The sequence below is a fragment of the Nematostella vectensis genome, chromosome 9 (genome assembly GCF_932526225.1).
Source record: "Nematostella vectensis chromosome 9, jaNemVect1.1, whole genome shotgun sequence".
Lineage (NCBI taxonomy): Eukaryota > Metazoa > Cnidaria > Anthozoa > Actiniaria > Edwardsiidae > Nematostella > Nematostella vectensis.
This window is the reverse complement of record NC_064042.1, coordinates 8,543,634-8,564,033: the sequence shown is the minus strand read 5'-3', so window position 1 is coordinate 8,564,033 and position 20,400 is coordinate 8,543,634. Positions and strand designations below refer to the sequence as shown.

Genomic DNA, 20,400 nt, shown 5'->3' with positions numbered 1-20,400 from the left:
CGTACCCAGGCTTCTTGTGGCGCCACTCTCTATACCTCGGATTTCGCTCCACGAGCTTTACACCACTGGGCACCGCCTTTGCGTATATGGCATCTGTGCACACTCGGAGGACGTCTTCGCGAGGGATCGCCTCAACATGCATCGCAACGCCATGTTTGTGTACGCCAAGACGAAAAAGGCCCTGATATGGTACCATTGTGAGCGTCGGACACCGTCTTTGTATTGGATCAGATGAACCCCATCGGCATGCTCGAAGTTAAGTAAGTGATCGGCGCCCGCAAGGAGGTTTGTCAGATACGCGGCTTCTTCACGGTCGCAGACTACGATCGAGGACTCGTCGCCATGGCGAGCGCACTTGCCTACGAAACGGACAGCGAGATCTCGACCCTCAGGGTACTGCGAGTCTTCGCCGCCGGGGCGGCACACGATGGAGTGGGGGAACTTGATGGAGTCCTTTTTTCCGACGCTATACAACACCTCCCTCGCCGTGGCCATGTCGAGGTCACCTGAGTCTAACAGGTCCTTGAGCTCTGGCGTGGTGATCCAGCCCTCGTTTTGCTCCAAGTGCTGCCCTACCCTCCCGGAAGTGTAGGGGTGGCAGGCCTCAGAGAACTCCCACTCGGTCAGCTGAATGGCCCCGGTTAGTTGAAGAACCTCGCTCAATGGCCGTCCCACAACATCCGCGATACGATACACGTTCGTAGGGAAGCCGTATTTCCGTACCAAATCAATGGCGTCCGAGGCGCCGCCGGAGAGACTGTCCTCGCATCCTACAATCTGTTACAAACCTAATGGGACACTTTCCCTCCCCCTTCCTCAATGTTGCAAATGATCACCTTGCTACTGCTTGCGTTTTGAGCTGAAAAATCGCCTCTAGCCAATATTAATCGGGGGAAGAGGGTTGGCGGTTGTTCGTATGGGAAGTGTCTCACTTACTTTTGTTGAAGATTGTAGGTACGCCGCACGCATGTCGATGTGCGCATGAGGCTGCGCCCCTAAGTTTTCCTTGCTATTCAACACTTTGGACTCAACCTGCGCCACACGCCAGACGTCCCTGTACTTAAGGGGCGTTGGCCTGATGTTCTCTCTTTGGGTCCACTTCTTGAAGCGATACCCTATTGCGCCGCCCATCGGGTGCGTAGCTTCGGTGTACTCTTGGTAGGCTGGGTGATCATCAGGGAGCCATTCAGGATCATATCCTGTCTCGTCTGTAAACGCTCTGTCGATAGCCGCTCCGTCCTGTCCCGATCGGTACAGTTTGCCTTCGTGCGTGATTATAACACGCCCGCACAGCCAGATCCTCGTGCTTCTGGGGATCGCCCTGTTTATAAAGCGGATGAGCAACCTCTCGCACTTTTGCCTCGCGTGTTTTTGTGGCGGCACTGGTAGCTCGAAGCGCTGCCTTCTCCTGACATAACGAACGAAGCTCCCCCTCAGCCTCGAAGTCTATGCCGTGGACGCTCGTGATCGCGGGTGGTTCGGTCGGGAGCTTCGCCCAGGCGTGGTTATTGTGGCAAGGGGTAGTGACCCTCGCCTTAGTCTTGTACTTCCCCGAGTCCCACAGAACGTTACCCAGGGCGTCCACGGCTACTAGCTTTACCTCGAGCTTCTTTTCCATCTCAAAGAGGTCTTCTTTGGTGCATCCCGTAGTGGCCAGCTTTTTGTCATATCGCTCGAGGATCTTGCCTCGTGTCTTGGTTAGACCAAGGGAGCGCGAGGTGCCGCGATTCCTCAAGAAGTCGGCAACATAACTCACAACACAGTTAGCGAAGGTGTCACCCCCCCTCTCGCTCAAACATTGGCCCAGGCTCACCATTTTGCTCAGGTAATGGGCGAAGATCGTATCTCACGTAGACGAGGTACTCTCGTCCTTTCTCCCAAATACCCGCATCGATGCCTTCCAGGGCACCAACTGCGATTTGGTCCCCTCTTTTGACTAATGACCCACCGATCTTGTGCTCCGAGCGCCCTTCCTCCTCTGTGATTGGCGCCAATGGCTCTGCGGGGGCCTTACCAACGACCGTAAAGAGTCTGTAGCGCCGGTCGGGGTCTACCATCTCAAGCACTGGTGGCAACACTGCCCGCAGAGACTCTCGCTCGTGCGAGACCCACCTCACCGAGCCATCGTCATTAATATCAGACCCCCGCATAACCGGCTTTAGAGCAATGACACCTGCTCCACCAAGATCTCGTATCTCCTGGTAAACACCGGCGCTTAAGTCTTGGCCCCGAAGAGTGGCATCCACGCTTGGGAACAGAAGATGGGCGCCGCCGACGAAGAGAGAATAGTACTCCTCGGGGTCTAAGCCCTCTGGGCCCTCTTGCTGCCGTTCCAGCAGCAATGGGTCGAACTCGCGCCAGACTTCCTCTGGCCGCGATCTCGCCGACATGAGCGGCTTAAAGCAGCTTGCGCTTGGCATCCTCGGGGATGCCCTCGTCCAGGATGTTCTGGACCAGTACGGCGGGCGCCTCTTTGTCAGGCATGCTATTGAGAATCTCCTCTATGTAAGCGTCCATGTTTGGGTATGCCTTGTGCCACCCAGTCTCTAATTGCCCGTATCGCAGCCCTGCGGTATCAGACAGGACGGGTTTTTGGGTATGCCTTGTGCCACCCAGTCTCTAATTGCCCGTACCGCAGCCGGCGGGACGAGTGTTTGGGTATGCCTTGTGCCACCCAGTCTCTAACTGCCCGTATCGCGGGCTGCGATATCAGACAGGACGAGTGCGAACCATTCCCGAGCGCGCCTCTCGGTGCCGCGCATCCTCTGCCCTACACGATTCGCTCCGCAGGGGCGGCACAACCGCGTCTCTGACTGCGTCCCTATGCCGCAGATCCTGCACGGCACGGGGAAGGGGCTGCCCTTACGGAGCCAACTGCCACTAACCTTATAATCTCATTTTTAATATTCATACCATTGGCAACTACCCAACAATACCTATACATATGATGTATTTGGTGTGGAGGGGAACCCATTAAGTTGGGATTCCTATATCAACAACAGTGAAGTTGCCACAAGAACTTGCTAGCCGAAATCTACTGAGATGGTTATACCACAATACAAAGGAGCTAAGCATATTACGAAGCCCTCCTCAATATCTCTTCCCCCAGCGGCGTAGGTATTGGGATTAGTTGATCGAAGTGTTACCTGGAATGCCGAGCCTACGACGCTCAAAAAGCATCGATCTCCACAGGGGCCGGGGTAAAAAATTCCGTTGTTAAGAGCGTGCGGCTTGTTATGACACGATCTTACGTTCTGTAATCAACATCACCCAATCAGAATCCGCTTTTTTTTGCATACGTCATTCCCCCCTTGCTGGCTGCCTGGGATGTCGCCGACTTGTACTGGTTTTCGTTGGATTGTGCCGGTTGCATTTTCTTAGCGAATCTCCGTGATTTTAGTGAATTTTATCGAATTTTAGTGATCAAGTCAAAATGACCTTCAAGAAATTTGTTGTTGTGGAGTGGCTGAACAACGCAGAGGATCGTCGCGAGTTAACAGTTCTCAGGGGAAATGAAGTTTTGCGCCAGGGTGGTTTGGTAACGGTGGTATTCATTGCATTGCAGCAGATAATATTGCCTGATTGTTAGTACAATTAGGCATTCATGAAAAGTTTGCATCTCTTACGACGGGCACTATAATCAATAAGATTATTAAATAGATAGAAAAAATATATAAATGAAGACTCGTTTTACACACATTAGCGTTAATTTCAGGTCTCAGTTTATTTAGGAAAAAAATCTTTTCTATCATCATATTTTAAGTAGTAAAATATCCTAGAAAAATTATATTGATAAATAAACAGTAATGTTAGCAGAAAATTATGTTCATCTTAGTAAAGTATGCCCTGATATTATCTGCTTAGGTATAGTTAGAAACACGACACTTGCATATATAGCTTTCAATAAAAACGTTTCCCATATTCAAGATATGTTAATTATAGCAACACATATTTTTTCCTGAAGCATGTAAACCTGGAAAAAATAATGAACCAGAAAATATGTTAAAAGTTTCTTGAATTCTTGTTTAGTTAGCAGGTTAGTGGAAAAAAGTACAATAACATACCCTCCCCATAAAAACAAAACATGGTCTCAAACAGATAAAGAGCAGAAGACAACAGGGAATGATAATAATGCAATACTTTGTCATTGTTTCTATCTCCACCTAAGCAGCAAGTACGAAGTATAATTATTGCCGCAGTTATTATTGGCAGTGCTAGGAGTGGAACCAGCATATTATAGTTGGTCCATCTTAACCCTAATTGCTGCTTATGATGTACAGCTATGGAAGACAATGTTATTTAGATCACAAAGAATGCATCAATACCTACCTTATTTTCTAAATCGAATGCATTGATCGTTTGGTTATAGTCACGATAAGTTACATATAAAAAGAGGAAGATTTTACGCTATGGATATGATAAAACTAAACTAAAAGAGGAATATGCTAATGCTCACACTGAATGTCATAGATAATTATTCCTTTGCAAATCAAAACTATGTTCCATACCTTAAATAATGCTATTGAATAGCTACACTACTTGCATTATCCTAATCTTAGCACTTTGCATCACCAAGAGGCCCAGAGAGGAATATGGCTACACACGAGTAAAAACCATTTCCTTATAAATGTCTTCAAATTTTAAGTATAGAACCTAATGCAATTCAACATATCCACAGGAAAAAACCTGCTTATAAGTTAACTTATGTCCTTCATACTAAGCCTCTTAGTCCCTGTTGTGAGGGACTTCATTTGTTCATGAGACACAGATCTTCATTTTATGCGTGGTGTATTCTGCTGTTTTTCTGATCTTTCTTTTAGGTTACACATTTTCTGCATCAGGTCTGAAGGGACAACAACATGAATTAAACAACTGTTCATCTGTTCATACAATAGGTTAGTTAAATTATTATAAATGCCGTAAATGCTCGTTTAAGCGTCCGGCTTCCAATTAGCGCCCCCTCCAAACTAGCACCCTCCCTAAATCACAAAATATTTAATAAGCACCGACTTCCAGCCCCCCCCCCTCCTACAAAAAAAAAAAAACAGAAAGAAAAGAAATGTAAGAATGACTTAACACAAGGCCTCTGGCACCGAAAAATTACACTTTTAATGAAAGAAACGTACTGATTATATATTCGTCTTTTTTTAATTTAATGTTTGAAAAAAATGTATGGGCATAAAATAATCCGCAAGTAACATAAGGATCCCATTCAGGAAAAATTCGCTTTGATTTTTGTTTCGCCAGAGAACCCCACAATGGTTGAAACCGTATTCAAATGCCAATCTTAATAAATAGTTATTAAGTTTTTAATAACATACTTGAGTTTCTCCATTTCAGAACCTTTCTTCTCTCCGTCGGCCTCATCTAAAAGAGATAAGAGAACGATAATACACACCACGCGCCTCGGATTTTCATCTTTTCTGTCATGGAAACCACAGGAAGACCAAGGATAGCAAAAAAAAAGGTTAAGAATTATGTCTTTGAAATACGGAATTCGACTTGTTGAAATAAGTCAATGTGATATACAATATCGTCCTAACCGCATGGGTGTGTACAGTGTTTTTAATTTTTTGGTGTTCTATTTCTATTAGTTGTAAGTTTTTGGTTGCCCTGTGGTGTAGGCAGTAACGCCTGATCAATACTCACATTTCTCGGTAGTTTTCCCGCCGCCACAGATTGCCTTTTGGCAACAGAAGATGAGACCACAACTATTGAAGAAGCAGCAGAAAAGATCTATTGTGATCAGGACGATCAGCAACACGGCAATAACGATGCCCGCGATCGCTCCCTTGCTCATTCCGCCAGTTCGCTTGCCAACCTTTGGCGGAACTGAAAATGGAAATACAAGGTATCGTCTAGTCAGAGTTGGAATTGAATTCGCTTGACAAAGTGTGCAAAATACTCCATTAAGGAAAGAAAACAGCACGTATGGCAAAGATCAGACGAAAGAGGTGAGATTTTGAATTGCATCCTGTTTTTTTCTTCTAAAAGGTTTGCTTGCGGCCTGGCCAATTTTGGGGTTTAATGGCATAGAGATGTCGTTGAAAGCACGGAGATTGACTGTCAAGTAAGAACGTAAAAATGTATGTTCCATAGCTTAGATAGCTTGGTCATAGCTAAACAAACAAAAAAAGAGACCACAACAACAACACAGTTTTATTTAAACATTTCTAAGCATCGTAAAAAAGCGACTGCCAACTTTAACAATTATGCAAGCTTCTTTCTCATGCCACTGTTTTTAACAATATTATCACAACTCGAGACAAAGTCTACTAAAGATTCTAGTATATTATATAGTATACTATACTTTATACCTAAATACATTTAACAAACATACTTATTTAACTAGCTTATTTTATTATCTAATTAATTTGTTAACTGCTTTTTTCACAATTAATGATTTAGGCACACAATACAGATAGCATTTTATTTACCTCTATGAAGATGCTGAATAAATTTCTAAAATAATAGAAATAGTAATAATAATAAAAAAGAGCAGAAGAGCATTATACAGCGACTGGATTTACAAAGATAAAAATACAAATGGATTAGAGCAGCATTATTGTGCAGAACACCAAACAATGAATTTGAATTAGTGAGTGACTGAGAGAGTGAGTAGGAGAGAGTGAGAGATGGGATATGAAGTCAACAGATGAAACAATACCAGAAAAACTGTAAATCTCTTTGTCACAATTTTATTAATTCAAGTTTGGTTACCAGTATCCTAAATAAAAGTTGCAAATATTTAGCAAATCACACCAAAATTTTAGTGTTTGCATTTAGAAAGGTAAAAAAAAACCTCTACCAAAAAATACCAAGAAACCTTCAAGATGGACTTGCCTTGTGTAGGATTAGTAGTAGGCTTCCCTAAAGGCAAGTCGAGAAAAACAGTAACATGGTTAATTCAATGTGATTAGTATGTGGTGGTGCTAGAGGGGGGTTAGTAAATGATGTGGACTATTTGACATAAATGTCGATGCTCCTCTGAAGGCATCATTACTTCCAAATATGAATAGAGAGAATCAGTTATCTGGTTATCATTGTTATTAGCACTATAGATATAGGCCAATGATTTTTTACAGAAAGCTGTTGACCAAAAAAAAATCCAATGGAAAATATGGAAAATAAAATTCTCTGATTGAAATCAGAGAATAAAACTATGCCAAATGTATTTTTCAAAGAAACATATATAGAGAGATTTAATTATGTGATATTTGATACTCAATATGTTTCTGGATTAGTGAATCTATGAAGTAATCAATACACCAAAAACTGGAATTCGACTCTTCAGGGCAGACAGTCTGAGTAAAGACAAAAATTTGGCAAAGTCGAATTCCAGTTTTTGGTGTATTGTATTAATTCTTCTGGTACAAGACCACGACAGCTTGGGCTTTTTGTTTCTATTTTATGAAGTAAACAAAATACTGTGTCTAATAGCCTTTTTCAGGACAACTCGATAATTCGACTAGACTATATTTTGATTTCTGAAATTGGATAATATATAAATACATAAATATTTAATTAGACAAAATAATTAGCAAGGGGTGATGAGCAATTCCCAATGCAATACACACTATGCAATTAATTATTATTATAAATAAAAATGCATGAATAAAATTATACTGTGAATACAAAGGCTTGTTAGCAGGGTTAGTATTTTGATAGACTTACAGCATATACTGGCAAATATAAAATACTTTCCTGGCTTAACAAGCAGCATGCAAATACCAAACCAACAAATTATTTATTATTTAAAAAAACACTCAAAGATATCAAATTATAAAAAAAATATGAGCAATTAACAGCTAAAAGCAAAATGAAAAATTAATTATTCAAATCATACTGTTAGCATATTATTATTTTTTTTCATTGATCAGCTAAGCATTTCATATTGTTGAATTGGAATTATGATTTTTATATCTATAAGTAAGGGTTGTTTAGTTCATTTTAAAGTGAATTTTAAGACTTGTATTGAAAATTTAACAGGTTTTGGGACCAATTTGTATAGTGCATATAATGTCCCATCTAATAACCAGTAAGAAACAATCTACTGAAAATTTGCAAGTTAGACTTATAGTTGATGTGGTTTGTAAATGTATGTATTTTAGAAGCTTTTCAAGAATAATATAGAAAATTTAAGAATGGCAGAAATGTAAGCATATTTAAAGCTTCAAATGGAATGACGTCTGGATCATTTCTGCTTACCATCGGTGTACACGATGCCATCAGGGAAAGTCGGCATCACATAAACAGTTGTCAAAGATGCAGTAGTTGAAGGTTCAGTTGTAGTGGTTAAAGGAGGAGTTGTTGGTGGTGGAGCTGTGGCATCTGACCGGTGATTAAACCAACATTTAACAAGTTTTTTAATTTCTATTTTGAAGGGCTAGACTATAGTGTGATTTTTAAAAGTGTTTGGCAATTTGCGTCATATCAAAACAAAAAGTGATTAAGCAGAGAAGCAAAACAAACTATGCATTTAGTATAATTAAGCAGGTGTTTATTCAATAAAACAGCTATTTTATTTTATGCAGATGCAAGCAAAAAATAGCATCTAATTTATAGACGATGCATATTAAAATAAAACAGATGATATAGTTAGTTTGTTTGGATGTGGCCTTAGTAAATATTATAAAAAGGTATTTTAATACAGAGTAAAATAAAAAGTGGTTTATTGAGCCATTTACTTTATAAATGTATGACTTTGTTTCAATAACGACAATTATAAATATCAAAAGAAACATTAATGGGTATGGACCTCTTCAACTGGCTAATAGAAAATCGCAATGTAAGTGATTTTTCTTGAGGCATTGTTTTGTAGTGAGCTCAGAATATGATTAAAAATATGAAATATCATAATGCCAATCCCGAATATGTTTTCTGTGCTGCTAAGAATAAAAAGGTAAGAATATCAATTAAAAGTGATTTAAGCAAATGAAAAGAAATATGACTGATCAGATAAACTTACGAGGTGACACACTGACATTTGCTGTTGCCATGGTAGCAACATTATGACTGGCAGCTGGGTTACCAAAAAAATAAACATTCTTTAACTGTTAGTAAATGATTCCACTAAAAACCTGGAACAAAGACCCTACGCCTTCTATAAAACTTAACATTTAAATCCGTGACTAAAACTCAGAACATGTAATGAAATATAAAAATGATTAAATGACTATAGCACACTATAAAAAAATGTAAAACAGCCAATCAAATACAGCGGCAGTAGCCAAAGAAGCAGATGTGTCATCACACCACAGAAAAAGTAATGTGGGACTCACAACAAAAAATGATAACTGGGGCAGCATCCCAATCATGCATTGAGTATCAGTGATGTATATAATTTTGTTGTAAATTTTAATGTATTTCGCTAATGAGTGCACCTGAAATCTCAAAATCGAGAATAATTTACTATTGCCTTCTTAGACATGTCCTGGTGATTTGTAAGCATATATCAGTTCTATTGTAAACACAGCATAAGACTTGTAAATGTAGAATAGCATAGCAATTGACATTAAACATAAGATAATGTTAAGACTTACTTTCTGAGTCACTGACGGTGAATACCCTTCTGTCTGGCATGCTGTCCCCACCTTTGTTGACAGCAAACACCTCAAGTTTGTGATCTCCATTCTTTAGCTTTGTGATCATGTATTCCATGACGTCTAGCAAGGGTGACTTCATCGTGTCACTCACTGGTTCTGACGTTCTTGTCCACTCTACTCTGTACTTCAGGTCAGGGTCATGGCCGTCAAAGTCTGGTGCTTCCCATGTAACCATGTACTCTGGACCATTAGACTCTGTCTGTTTGCTGGTGATTTTTGGGGGACTGGGTATACCTACATATGGGACAGGCTTGCATTATTATTATTCTATTCATTTAGACAATAGTCTGGGTTTGGTGGGTGTTTTTGGGAAGAATTATATTCCCCTGTCTCTTGCTTTTGACTGGGAATTTTGAATTCAAAAACAATACTGATTATTCTTGAGCAGGGCTAAGCCTTTTATACTGAAAACTGTTTAAGGCATAGAAAAGAGGGGTCATATGGATCCTAAGGACCTGGTGGGTTCTATTTCTAGGAGTGTTAATACAGTTGTTGTCAATACCCTTGTCAATCAAAAGTGCAGAAAAATTGATAACAGCTACTGTAGGAATGTACACTTGATTGATGTGCTAATCCAAACTGTTGTAAAAAAAAAACAAAAATTTGAGGAAAAAAAGGAATTTTCAGGTGATATCTGCTTCTACAGTTAAGTGGAAAGTGGTTTAAAATGTGAAGGGTGATTTACCGCCATGGGACAGACAGATTAACATTTTACTCACAATATTTATCTGTGGTGATGTAAAGAGTTTCCCTTTCTCCTGGTCCTGCTTTGTTTCTTGCCTGAATTGATACATTGTATTTGGTATTCCTTTGAAATTTAGACTCCAATTTGAACATCTGCTTTTTGTCATCGATAGTTGCTTCTTTGCGTGACCCCACTGAGATAATGTAGTCTTCGATGTACATGCCCCCGTCAGATGCAGGGTGCTTCCAACTTAGGGTTATTGTGTCACAAGTCTTGTTGGCTTTGACATCCAATGGCTTACCAGGGGGGACTATGAGAGCAAGGTTAATAAGAAATATGGGACATGAGAATATTGCTACAAAAAGAGCTTGTTACCCTTACTGTAGTTCCAGTACAGTACAATTCCCCATACACATATCTCCATTTCCTGGTTACTAAGTTTGGGAGCTTTTCCACTAATTATTGATAATTTAAATGCACATACCAGCCATCTTGAGCATAATGTTATTGAGCTTGCGTCCACGCTTGTTGTTGGCTTCGCATATAAATGTGCCAAAATCTGACGTTACACTTGTTACCACATCAAGCTGAGCTGTGCCGTTGCCTTTGGCAACTTCCTTTCCATCTTTTGTCATTACTACAGTAGGCATGGGCAAGCCAGTAAACTGGCATTTGATGGTTACAGGAATTGTGTTTCCAACAAATGAGTGAAGTGGAGTTTTTGATCCTTCCAATACCACAGTTGGAGGAGCTGTATTTTTAGAATAGAAAAGAAAAGGTTAGCATTCGTTTTGTTTCTCTTTGATCCCTGAAAATTGGGTGATATTTTGCGATAGGCACTAGATAAGAGAAAGAGTTTGTTAACTCTCTTAGATGTAAATTTAGATACAGTATGCATTTCTCACCTTCAACTGTAAGTTTAAATGACTTTGTAGAGACAACATCTTTGCCATTAAACTGAAGACCATTGCTAGCAGTACATGTGAACTGGGCAGCATCACTGAGCTTTAGGGATTGGATCTTTATCACACTTTTACCATTAGATTTCTGGAAAAATTAGAAAAAAACACATTCTTTCTTATCAAACCCAACACAACAGAATAATGTCCCTTTAACAGCAAAATTATCAGAGGTGCAAAATGATTATAGGCTTCTTATAACATGTGCACTGGGGTGTGGTCTTTACGAATGAAGTAATGTTTCATTAATACAATTTTTTGTGTTATGGTAACTACAGCAAGTGGTAGATATATCAGTTGACCTTTTACAAGTTGAAGGCATTATTCAAAAGCTTCATACTTATTTAGATTGTATTGACTTACCTCTTGACCCAAGTAAGGTCTTTTTATAACATGTGCACAGTTTGGTCTTTCAGAATGAAGCAATACTTTCATTAAGTGGTATATATATGATTTTACAAGTTGTAGGCATTATTTAAAATCCTCATAGGTGATATTGACTGACCTCTTGACCCAAGTAAGGGGATCCATTCCGTTTCCACTCCACTGAAAGTGGGGAGGCACCAGTAGCCTCACATGCTACTTCAAAGGCATCACCAACAACCTTGGTCGCATCTTTTATGTCAGAGGTAATAACAGCTTGTTCTGTCAAAAAATAATTTGAATTTATTTTGTTGTAATAGTTTAATAAATAATCACTTTGCTTCATGGAAATGTGTGTCATAATAGGCCATTTTGCTGAAAATTATTGATGATTTAAATGTTAACGAATTCTAAAGCTTAAAAGCATGGTGTAATCACCAAAATGACCTTCCAGGTTTGTTTAATAGCCTTTGAACTTCCAGATAAATTCCATATTGTGGTTTAAACTTCTCGCATCTGGTGGATGGGAAAGGGTTTAAAATACTATTTTTATGTATTGTACTTGTAAATAAATAAAAAACTTGAAATTAAAAACAAAACCTTGAAATCATTTTTTTATGGACAATTTGTTTCTTCTATGTTTTACACATAGATGAAGTAAACAGGACGATTTTGCATTTTCTTGCTACACAAATTTCCTTAGCACAGAAGAGCCAGTCTTGATGAAAAAAGCAACAAATTTGTTGCCATAGGGTTAACAGTAGCTGTGAAATCCCTATTACCTGAGATACGAGTGACCTCAACTTCAGCACTGATCTCTCCAATGTTGTTCTTAGCTAGGCATTTGTAGCTAGCCACATCTGAAGTCTGGAGGTTCTTTATTACCAGACATCCATCATTCATGACATACTTGCTAGGATTGGCTAAGTCAATACCGATCTCAGCAGAAGGAGTTTTCTTGGTCCAGCTAATAGTGGGAGTCCTATCTCCACTTGCATTGCAGCAAAACGTGAAGTTGTAATTGAGGATTCCCACTATCTGGCTTGGTAATGGAACTGCATGCGTGAATTTTGGCATGCCTATAAAGCGAAATGATCAATTCAGTCATCATTCAAATATTTACTTATTACTCAGTTGCATATAGCCAGGATTTGAGGAAGAGTGGAGAGGGTGGGGGGTCTGTTAATCTTTTAGATGTTTACTAATTCCTCTGTCACATAGGATTTCCTGAGGGGTATGGGGGCAGGTGAACAGCAGGTACAGTATAAGCATCATAATAATATGAAAGCTGTAAGATCTGGCTATTCGTAAAAAAAGACAGCTATTATTTCACGGTCAAGGGTTTGCATGCCTTCCCTTCACCCACCCTAGCTACACACTTTTTAGTGTAAGTACAGGGGGATTAATTAATTTCAAATCTTGGATAAATCCAGCAGGACAGATATGTAGGGGTTTATAGATCATTTGAAAACAAATGTCTTGATTTAATCTCAATGTTAACTTTCCCAGAAAAAGACGGCACAATATTGCGCCCCTATGTATTTCTGATATTACCCTATTTGGTCAATAAATCAGCCATATAAATTGCATTTTCCTGTTTTGATTCATTTATAATAGCATTGCTCCTGCTGTTGAAAAATAACATGGGGGATGATTTAGGTAACTACTTACTTCCAACAATAATAGTGAAGGTCTTTTCGGGTGTTTTACGGCCATTCCAATCTGCTACCACTGAGTACTTCCCCCCGTCTCCCTTCTGTACATCAGAGATGGTGATAGAGCCATATTCATCCATCTTGAGGCGACCTGCATTGGGGTCCAGTACTGCTCCATCCTTGGTCCACGAAAAAGTTGATCTTGGGTATGAATGACACTGGACGACAATTTTTCCTGTTTGACCGAGTAGCAGGACTTGCTCTTCCTTTGCATCATTAACTGCAGAAATGAAATCCATTAAAGAATGTCAATAAACCTTTGCTTTGTTACTCTTTGTATTTGAAATTACAAATATAAGAAAAAAATACAAGAGGATATGAAAGTGTGAGTGGCCCTCTTTAGCATTTATAATATGGAAAAGTTTGATGTGCAGAGACCCAACACCAAACAACACAGAGAGAATGCAAAATATTGCTGGAGCAAAACTGGTTTGATTACAAATTTTCAGCGATATTTTATCCTTTTCTGTCCCCGGTTGGACGATTTCTTTAATCAAATGACATTTGCTTTTGCTTGTTTGAAATTGCATATTTTTCTAATGTGTGTGTGCACTTGCAACCTCTAAGGTGCACAAAGATGAGAGTCATTATCCTCATGTCCAAGTCACTGTTATTTATTTTTTTTGTCTCGTATTTCAACAAGCGTTTTGGTCAAATTGCTCTCTACTACCAGCGTGTAAACATTTTGACGAACCAATTCTTAATGCTTTCTCATGGATTAGCCTACTTGTAGGCCGTGATAGTTTTTTCGACACGAAAACCCAGAAAACACAAAGTTCGCATAACACGGCCGCCATCCTGTAGGCATTCTTCCTCCCTCTTCCCCTCCCCCGTGCATTTTTTCTCCCCCTCCCCCTGTGGACGTGTTATCCAAGATGGCGGTTGTGGTACACAAACTTTGTGTTTTCGTGCCTGAGAAACTACCAAAGCCTACAAGTAGGCTATCATGAATCAAATAAGATGTTAAGTACATTCTTGTGGTTGATTGGGAAAATACTGTAGATTTCAGTCAAACTGGATAAGTTATTGTCCAATCAAAGCGTGCATAGCATCACCAATTGTAACAGTTTTTTCTTGTCTTTATATTTTGACTCGCCCTATCAGGACAAAATATAACCAGTGATATCATACACTGAAATGTCCATAAGATATAGCAATTAAAAAATAATAATTTAAACTTACGGTTACAAGTAGCCTCCAATTCAACAGTGGCCTTGTTTATGGAACCCCGGCACTCGTACTTGCCCGCTGCATACACTGGAATGCCGGCTGGAAGCCTAAAGTTATAACCATTCTTTGCTGCATCAATAGTAATATATTTATCGTCCACTTTGGAGTTGTCTGTTAAGTTAAACCAGCCCACAAAGTTCTCATTTTCCACTGTGCAAATGACGATTGTTTCAAAGGATGCTACGATCCTTTCCTTGTTGAATGGAACTGTGACAGTGGCATCTAGAAAATAAAGTAGACATTAAATTTATGAGAAGGCTATTTAAAGCCATCCCTGTCTATTACATTACAGTGATGATAGGTTATGCATAGAAAAATGTCAATTTATCAGAAAAGATAAGGTACAAAATGTCAAATACGCCCTAATAGTGATATGAATCAACTTTAAGGACTAATTTTATGAATATTAGATTGCCAAAAGTAGTTTTTTTCTGCTTTGAATCAGGCTTGGATTTATTATCATTTTTAGGGGAACCCTCCCAACATACTATTGTTTTTTAATCACCCCATATCTGCTTGTTCAGCAGATATCATTTTTCTTGATGGAACGTTCGATGACTTACACAGAAACCTCTCAAAGAGGCATAGGTGAAAGACAGGCACAACAAAGGAGGGGGAGCTGGGAGGAGGCTCAGCCCAACCACCTTTTGTGATTGACACAAGTCAAATACTATGATTTATTCCCTTTTCATTTTCCAATAGGATATATTTTTTTTCAACATGCTCCTTGGTACCTGTTAATCATAGTACGGACTGGCAATTTTTTAAAATTCCTTCAGTGACATTTACATTACTAACTAGGGAAAGGTATGTGATGCTTTTTTAGATATGTTTTTTTAGATTACTTTTACGAAGCACATAGCTAAAACCTACAGATTTATGCAGTTTGATACAAGGTTCTACATTAGGTGTGGTACGTAAAAAAAAATTGGTGTGTGACATTTCTCAGCATTTTTTTTCATTGACAGAAATAAATTTTATTGGTTTGCTCAGTAGCAATGGATCTTATGACATCAATTAGTGTGTGTTGCCATTGTTTATAATATATCTCAAGGAAGCACACAGCCAAAACTTACTTATTTAATTTACTTATTTAACTTTACTTATAAAACTTACTTATTAAATAAAGGTATATATTAGTAGGAGGTTGGTACATCAAGAAGTTTGACAATGTGAAAATACTTGGCAAACATTTCATTTCTGTTTTAATAGTATTAATTGAAAAAACCGCTTCTCCTTAGTTCTTAATCTAAAGTTGCGATGGATCTTGTCACATCAATAACTTAAATATACTTTGAGAAAGGACACAGTCAAAACCTACATACAATTGAAGAGGTTTGTCAAATTGTACATTAGGTGTGCTATAGTAGTACATGGAAAAATTGACAACCGAAATATACAGCAGGCATTTTGTATTTTTAATAGTATCCTGTTTTCGTAGGAGACTAAAATGTTTGACCTGTAGCCAAACGAAGCTCATGACGCCAGTTAATAGTGAAAGAGTGCCAGAATGTCAGATTTCAAACATCTCCTTTTACACTGATAACATGGCCTCTATGACTTATAAAAAATATGGCCCTCCACCACTGGACTAATTTTCTTGGAATTGTACATGGAATCACTGTTTGTCTGCTCTATGCCCCCAGGCAAACCAATTACTATCTCTCTAAACATGTTTGTTTATGTGTTTAGGAATCTGAAAAGATTTCTTTGGGAGCTTAGTACTCCTTTGGTTGTTTCTGTTATATTTTGATTAGCAGGATTTATTTTGGTAGAAATTTCCTGGCCTTGGAGGCTATTTTATGTGCTTAAACTTTTATTTCATACTTTCAACAATTTAGAATTGCTATAATAGACGCATTTGCAAAAAAAAAAAAAAAAAGGTTTCATCTATGCGTGTAGTTAGTAATTTCAATATTTTTCAAGAGGATGAAATATCTTTTTAATATAAGAGTTCATCTCGTTATTTTTTTTTCGATTTGAGATAATTCAGATAAAGCAATTGATAGATTTGTCTAAAATAACTATTCAGAGGAACAGGGTTTCTTCGTGCTTTATTTTCTTATGTTTAAAAGAACACACTAGAAGATACAAGTACCGATATTGTATTGTAAGACGTTTTAAGTGTAGGTGTTTCCAAAAACACTCCTAAATAGCAGACAGAGTAATTAAACTCCCAAAGCAGAGAATACGTTATTCTGCTAAATTTATACGCCGTCTCTCTGTCTGAATCTTATAAAGTCGTGCCTTATCTCGCTTTCAGATAGCCCATAAAATGTTCTAATGAATTCAGCCTTTCTAATCCATTAGCAATTCCAAAATCCAACTGCTTTAAGAGATAGCGAGGTCTGCGCTTTATCCTGAAAACAAAAGCGATAAAACTACGCGCAAAAATTTCCGCGCTAGCTGATTCCAAGGTGTTATCATTTTATTGCTGTCTCTTCCACAGACAAAATAAACGGGTAAGTTTGAGGTTTCGGCAGCTTTAGATAACTCTTTTGAACTTAGCAAAGCCATCATAATCCCGCAGATAGCGGGGAAGATTCGTGAAGACAATTCGGTAAACATATCCTATTATAATAGGTAACAGGCAAATTTCCAGAGTTTCGCGCCATTTTCCCCATTATCAGTTGCGCGACATTTTGGAAAGCCATTTCGAAGTTACTCGTTCCTATTCAAAGAATTTGAAAATCACTTTACCGGGTGAGATGACGGTTTGTCATAAACAGAATATTTGACAAGGGCAAGATCGAAGGATCACTCGTGCTAGCTAACAGAAACTTGATAGGTTGTGGTTTAATAATTGAAAGGTAGAACTAGAGAGGTGCTTTCATCGAAGGAAGTATATAGTAAAAAGTGCCTGATGCTAAAGACAACAAAGCGGTAGAATAATTATTGACCCACATACCTTAAGATACACAAAACAACGAAACTTTCAGGTTAAGAGGGTGTAGAGAGGTCTATTTACGATGTATTTGCTATAAACTTCATTACTCGGTATCATTTTACTAAATATATACAGCGATAAAACAGCGATTTAGTCGATTTGCTCGCAAGTCATGCGACCAGGGAACCTGGATTAGCGCAAATTTGGCGCCCAATTGTGATCCCAAACAAAGCCTACATGTGCAGTAACGAAAGCTAGTGTCCATTTGGTCATAACATGAAATAAACTAAAGAAAAGGCGGCTTTCTAGGAAGTAGAGGGCTAGTTGCTTGGTGTAAGACAGCCTAAAATCTAGATAAAGTGACAGCAAGTTTGCTAAGTAGTTGGTAGAAGAACTAGAAGTAGTCTCACGTGGAAAGTTTGCATTTTGAATTTAGTTACAACACGAATGGTGTCTACAAAGGCGATAAACGGCTTACAAGACGCCAAGCGGCGAAATTACACTAAAACACAAGCAAATCCGCTTGCTTCTCCTTACTAATCCTAAATTTGAACCGACAATGCTCACGATTACGCTCCCTCTACGTTCAAAGGTGTGGCGATGCTGTATAACCGGTAACAAACTTAGCGACTGATTTCCAAAGCTCTTAAAACAACACCCTTCCAAGGAAAAGTTCCCAGGTCGAAACCTGATCTGCTCATCACAAAATGCGGTCATTTAAGAACAATTATCATCGCCTAAGAAAACCCTAAGATATATTTCTTTCTGGAAGAGATTTTTAAATTTTATTGTCTAGTGAGACAGTGAAACAACGTCTTACCTGTGGTCCTAACGGCTACGGCTACGGCTACTAGAAGCAAAAGTACTCCTGGACCCATCGCTTAAGTTCTTGGTCTCAGCAATGTGTAATGAAAACCAGATCGGTGGTAATACACAACGAGGTCAGAGATCGAGCTGCGAGAAGTTTGAATGAGCCCTGATTCAAGCTTCGACGGTTTGCAAATGGCGTTTGGTCTCGGTACAAAAGCTCCTCCAACAGCGCTTTCGAATTTCTTGTTTAATCAACCATGCGCACCGCCGCTCTGTCAGCATTTACTAAAGATTAGCATAATTACTTATTGTGATTTATTCAACGCACCAGCCTGACGCGGTCTCAAGGGCCGATAGGGGCAGGCCCGCTTTTTACTTTGCACGAAGACAATAAGATTGTATAGCTTTCATAAGTAAAGTGTTACATATTAAATACAACGTTAGCGTTGCCTTTCTAGAAGTTTATTGTTGAGAGCCTTGAGAAAAATTCTTTCGAGATAACTTTAGCAATATTAATAGATTGTTGCGTAAGAAAGGCTCAAATTCTTTGAATATTCTTTGGAATAACAATCGTTATTGTTGGGTAACAAATTCACAAAGAGTTCTCATTAGGGCGAACGTGTGTTTGTAGTTGATCAAACGGGAGCGAGAGACCGAATTGATTGACGGATAAATGCACTACACTCTTTGCAACATGCCGATGGCACAAGCCGGGATAAAACACATTTGCAAATTTCGCAGTTAACTTCTTCTATAGAGGATAATAGCATTTTGCATACACCCGCACAAGCCTAATTCTGCTTTGTCAACTTGAGCCCACCAAAGCCTAACAAACAAAAGCCTAATCCATTTGTATTCACTAATAGATAGTTTCTGAATTTTATGAGGTTAGAGTGGCATATGTGACATAAGTAAAAAAAATAGCAATCTAAAGACAAGATATATAGGGAAGTACTTGAGTATTTTGCAAATAGAAGAATTTAGTGTAGGCGTGATGTAAGTAGGAGATAAATGTATAATTAGATAAATAATTTATTAGGATTTTCACATTAAGACATACATGTAATTGTCATTCATTTTTACATACTTTATATTGCCGCATAAAATCCAACAACAACTCCTGATTTAATGTATGACGCGAAAAAAATCTTTTTTCTAAAGATTAAAATCTTTTTCCCGTTAACACGAAGAACGGCTTTTAAGCAAACTATGATATCACCTTTGCGTGAAAGAATCTTGTATCATAAATGATAAATGTATTATTGAGAGTTAAAAACACTATTTCAGATGACGCGAAAGTGATTAAGTTACTGTGACGGTGTTTTTTTCCGCATTCTCTTAAAAAATACACGGACTCGCTTTTTTTTTCTCTTTCTATTACTAACACACAGGTAGAAATTAAATACATACATCTCAAGTTCTCCCAATTCCCGCCAAAAATTTGGTACTATATGTCAATAACGACGTGATGGTTTTCTTCGTTGACTTTTTTTTCCTTTGTTAACGTTTTTAAGGGGCTGGTTGCCCCAACACTTTCGATTATTGAAAACCCCCGAACTGATTTAACTTTTATGACTACAAACTAAGTCGTTCCGTACTTCTCGCGTGGACTACTTTCCTTTCTATTTTATTTTCAGTATCTATTTGTGGAAAGAGTACTATCGCACTAAAAGCACACGGCTGTCATGCTGCCGATATGACAACAGCTGAATATCATTGGCAAAGGCAAGATTTATGGGGGGGGGGGGGGGGGGGGTGGAACTGCGTCTGAGGCGGATTTCAATAATGCGAACTCTTACATTATTAGCGTGCGTCTGGCGCGAAGGTATACATTGAACTAACATTTTTTTTGATAGCTTCTCTTCTTATGTGTTGATCTATTATTGAAAATAAATGTGGTGAAATTTTAGTTTTTGTTTTATTTACAAAGTTACTAAGTATGTGAATTCAAACAAACAACCCAAATAAACATTGAGGTTTTATTCATCCAACATCCAATATTCATATCTTTCTTTTTACACAATTATTTCTTTCTATTCTAGAAAACAGGAACTGTCTTTCTGTTTTCTTGGTAACCTCGACCTTAATTTAATCTTATCTGGAGCCGGCCTGGGCACTGTTATAATTGAGAGATTGATTGAAATTT

At 38.7% G+C, this 20,400-nt stretch overlaps 1 protein-coding gene across 5 annotated transcripts; it reads right to left on the bottom strand.

Moving 5' to 3' along the window:
• Nucleotides 1–3,699: 3,699 nt before the first annotated feature.
• On the bottom strand, nt 3,700–18,530 carry LOC5515445 (neural cell adhesion molecule 2). Of its 5 annotated transcripts, none has more exons than XM_032385115.2 (14): nt 18,265–18,530; nt 14,510–14,779; nt 13,284–13,547; nt 12,395–12,691; nt 11,755–11,894; nt 11,196–11,337; nt 10,775–11,041; nt 10,325–10,600; nt 9,543–9,839; nt 8,969–9,022; nt 6,844–6,870; nt 5,650–5,832; nt 5,322–5,367; nt 3,700–4,843 (listed from the first exon to the last, which is right to left on the bottom strand). In XM_032385115.2, exons 1-14 carry the CDS (start codon nt 18,320–18,322, stop codon nt 4,822–4,824), a joined length of 2,343 nt encoding a protein of 780 aa, XP_032241006.1. In that variant the 5' UTR covers nt 18,323–18,530; the 3' UTR covers nt 3,700–4,821. The 5 variants fall into 5 exon arrangements, with proteins under 5 accessions (XP_032241006.1, XP_032241005.1, XP_032241007.1 ...); XM_032385114.2 differs by lacking the exon at nt 8,969–9,022 and adding an exon at nt 8,209–8,331; XM_032385116.2 differs by lacking the exon at nt 6,844–6,870 and having other exon boundaries at nt 18,265–18,529.
• Between the last annotated feature and the right edge of the window lie 1,870 nt (nt 18,531–20,400).

Bases quoted from the DNA above. Each gene is read 5' to 3' on its own strand.
- LOC5515445 (XM_032385114.2), bottom strand. From the start codon at position 18,322: ATGGGTCCAGGAGTACTTTTGCTTCTAGTAGCCGTAGCCGTAGCCGTT. The intron at 12,692-13,283 runs GTAAGTAGTTAC...TTCGCTTTATAG, and splicing joins CTTCACTATTATTGTTGGAA to GCATGCCAAAATTCACGCAT. The intron at 11,042-11,195 runs GTGAGAAATGCA...CTAAAAATACAG, and splicing joins ATTTAAACTTACAGTTGAAG to CTCCTCCAACTGTGGTATTG.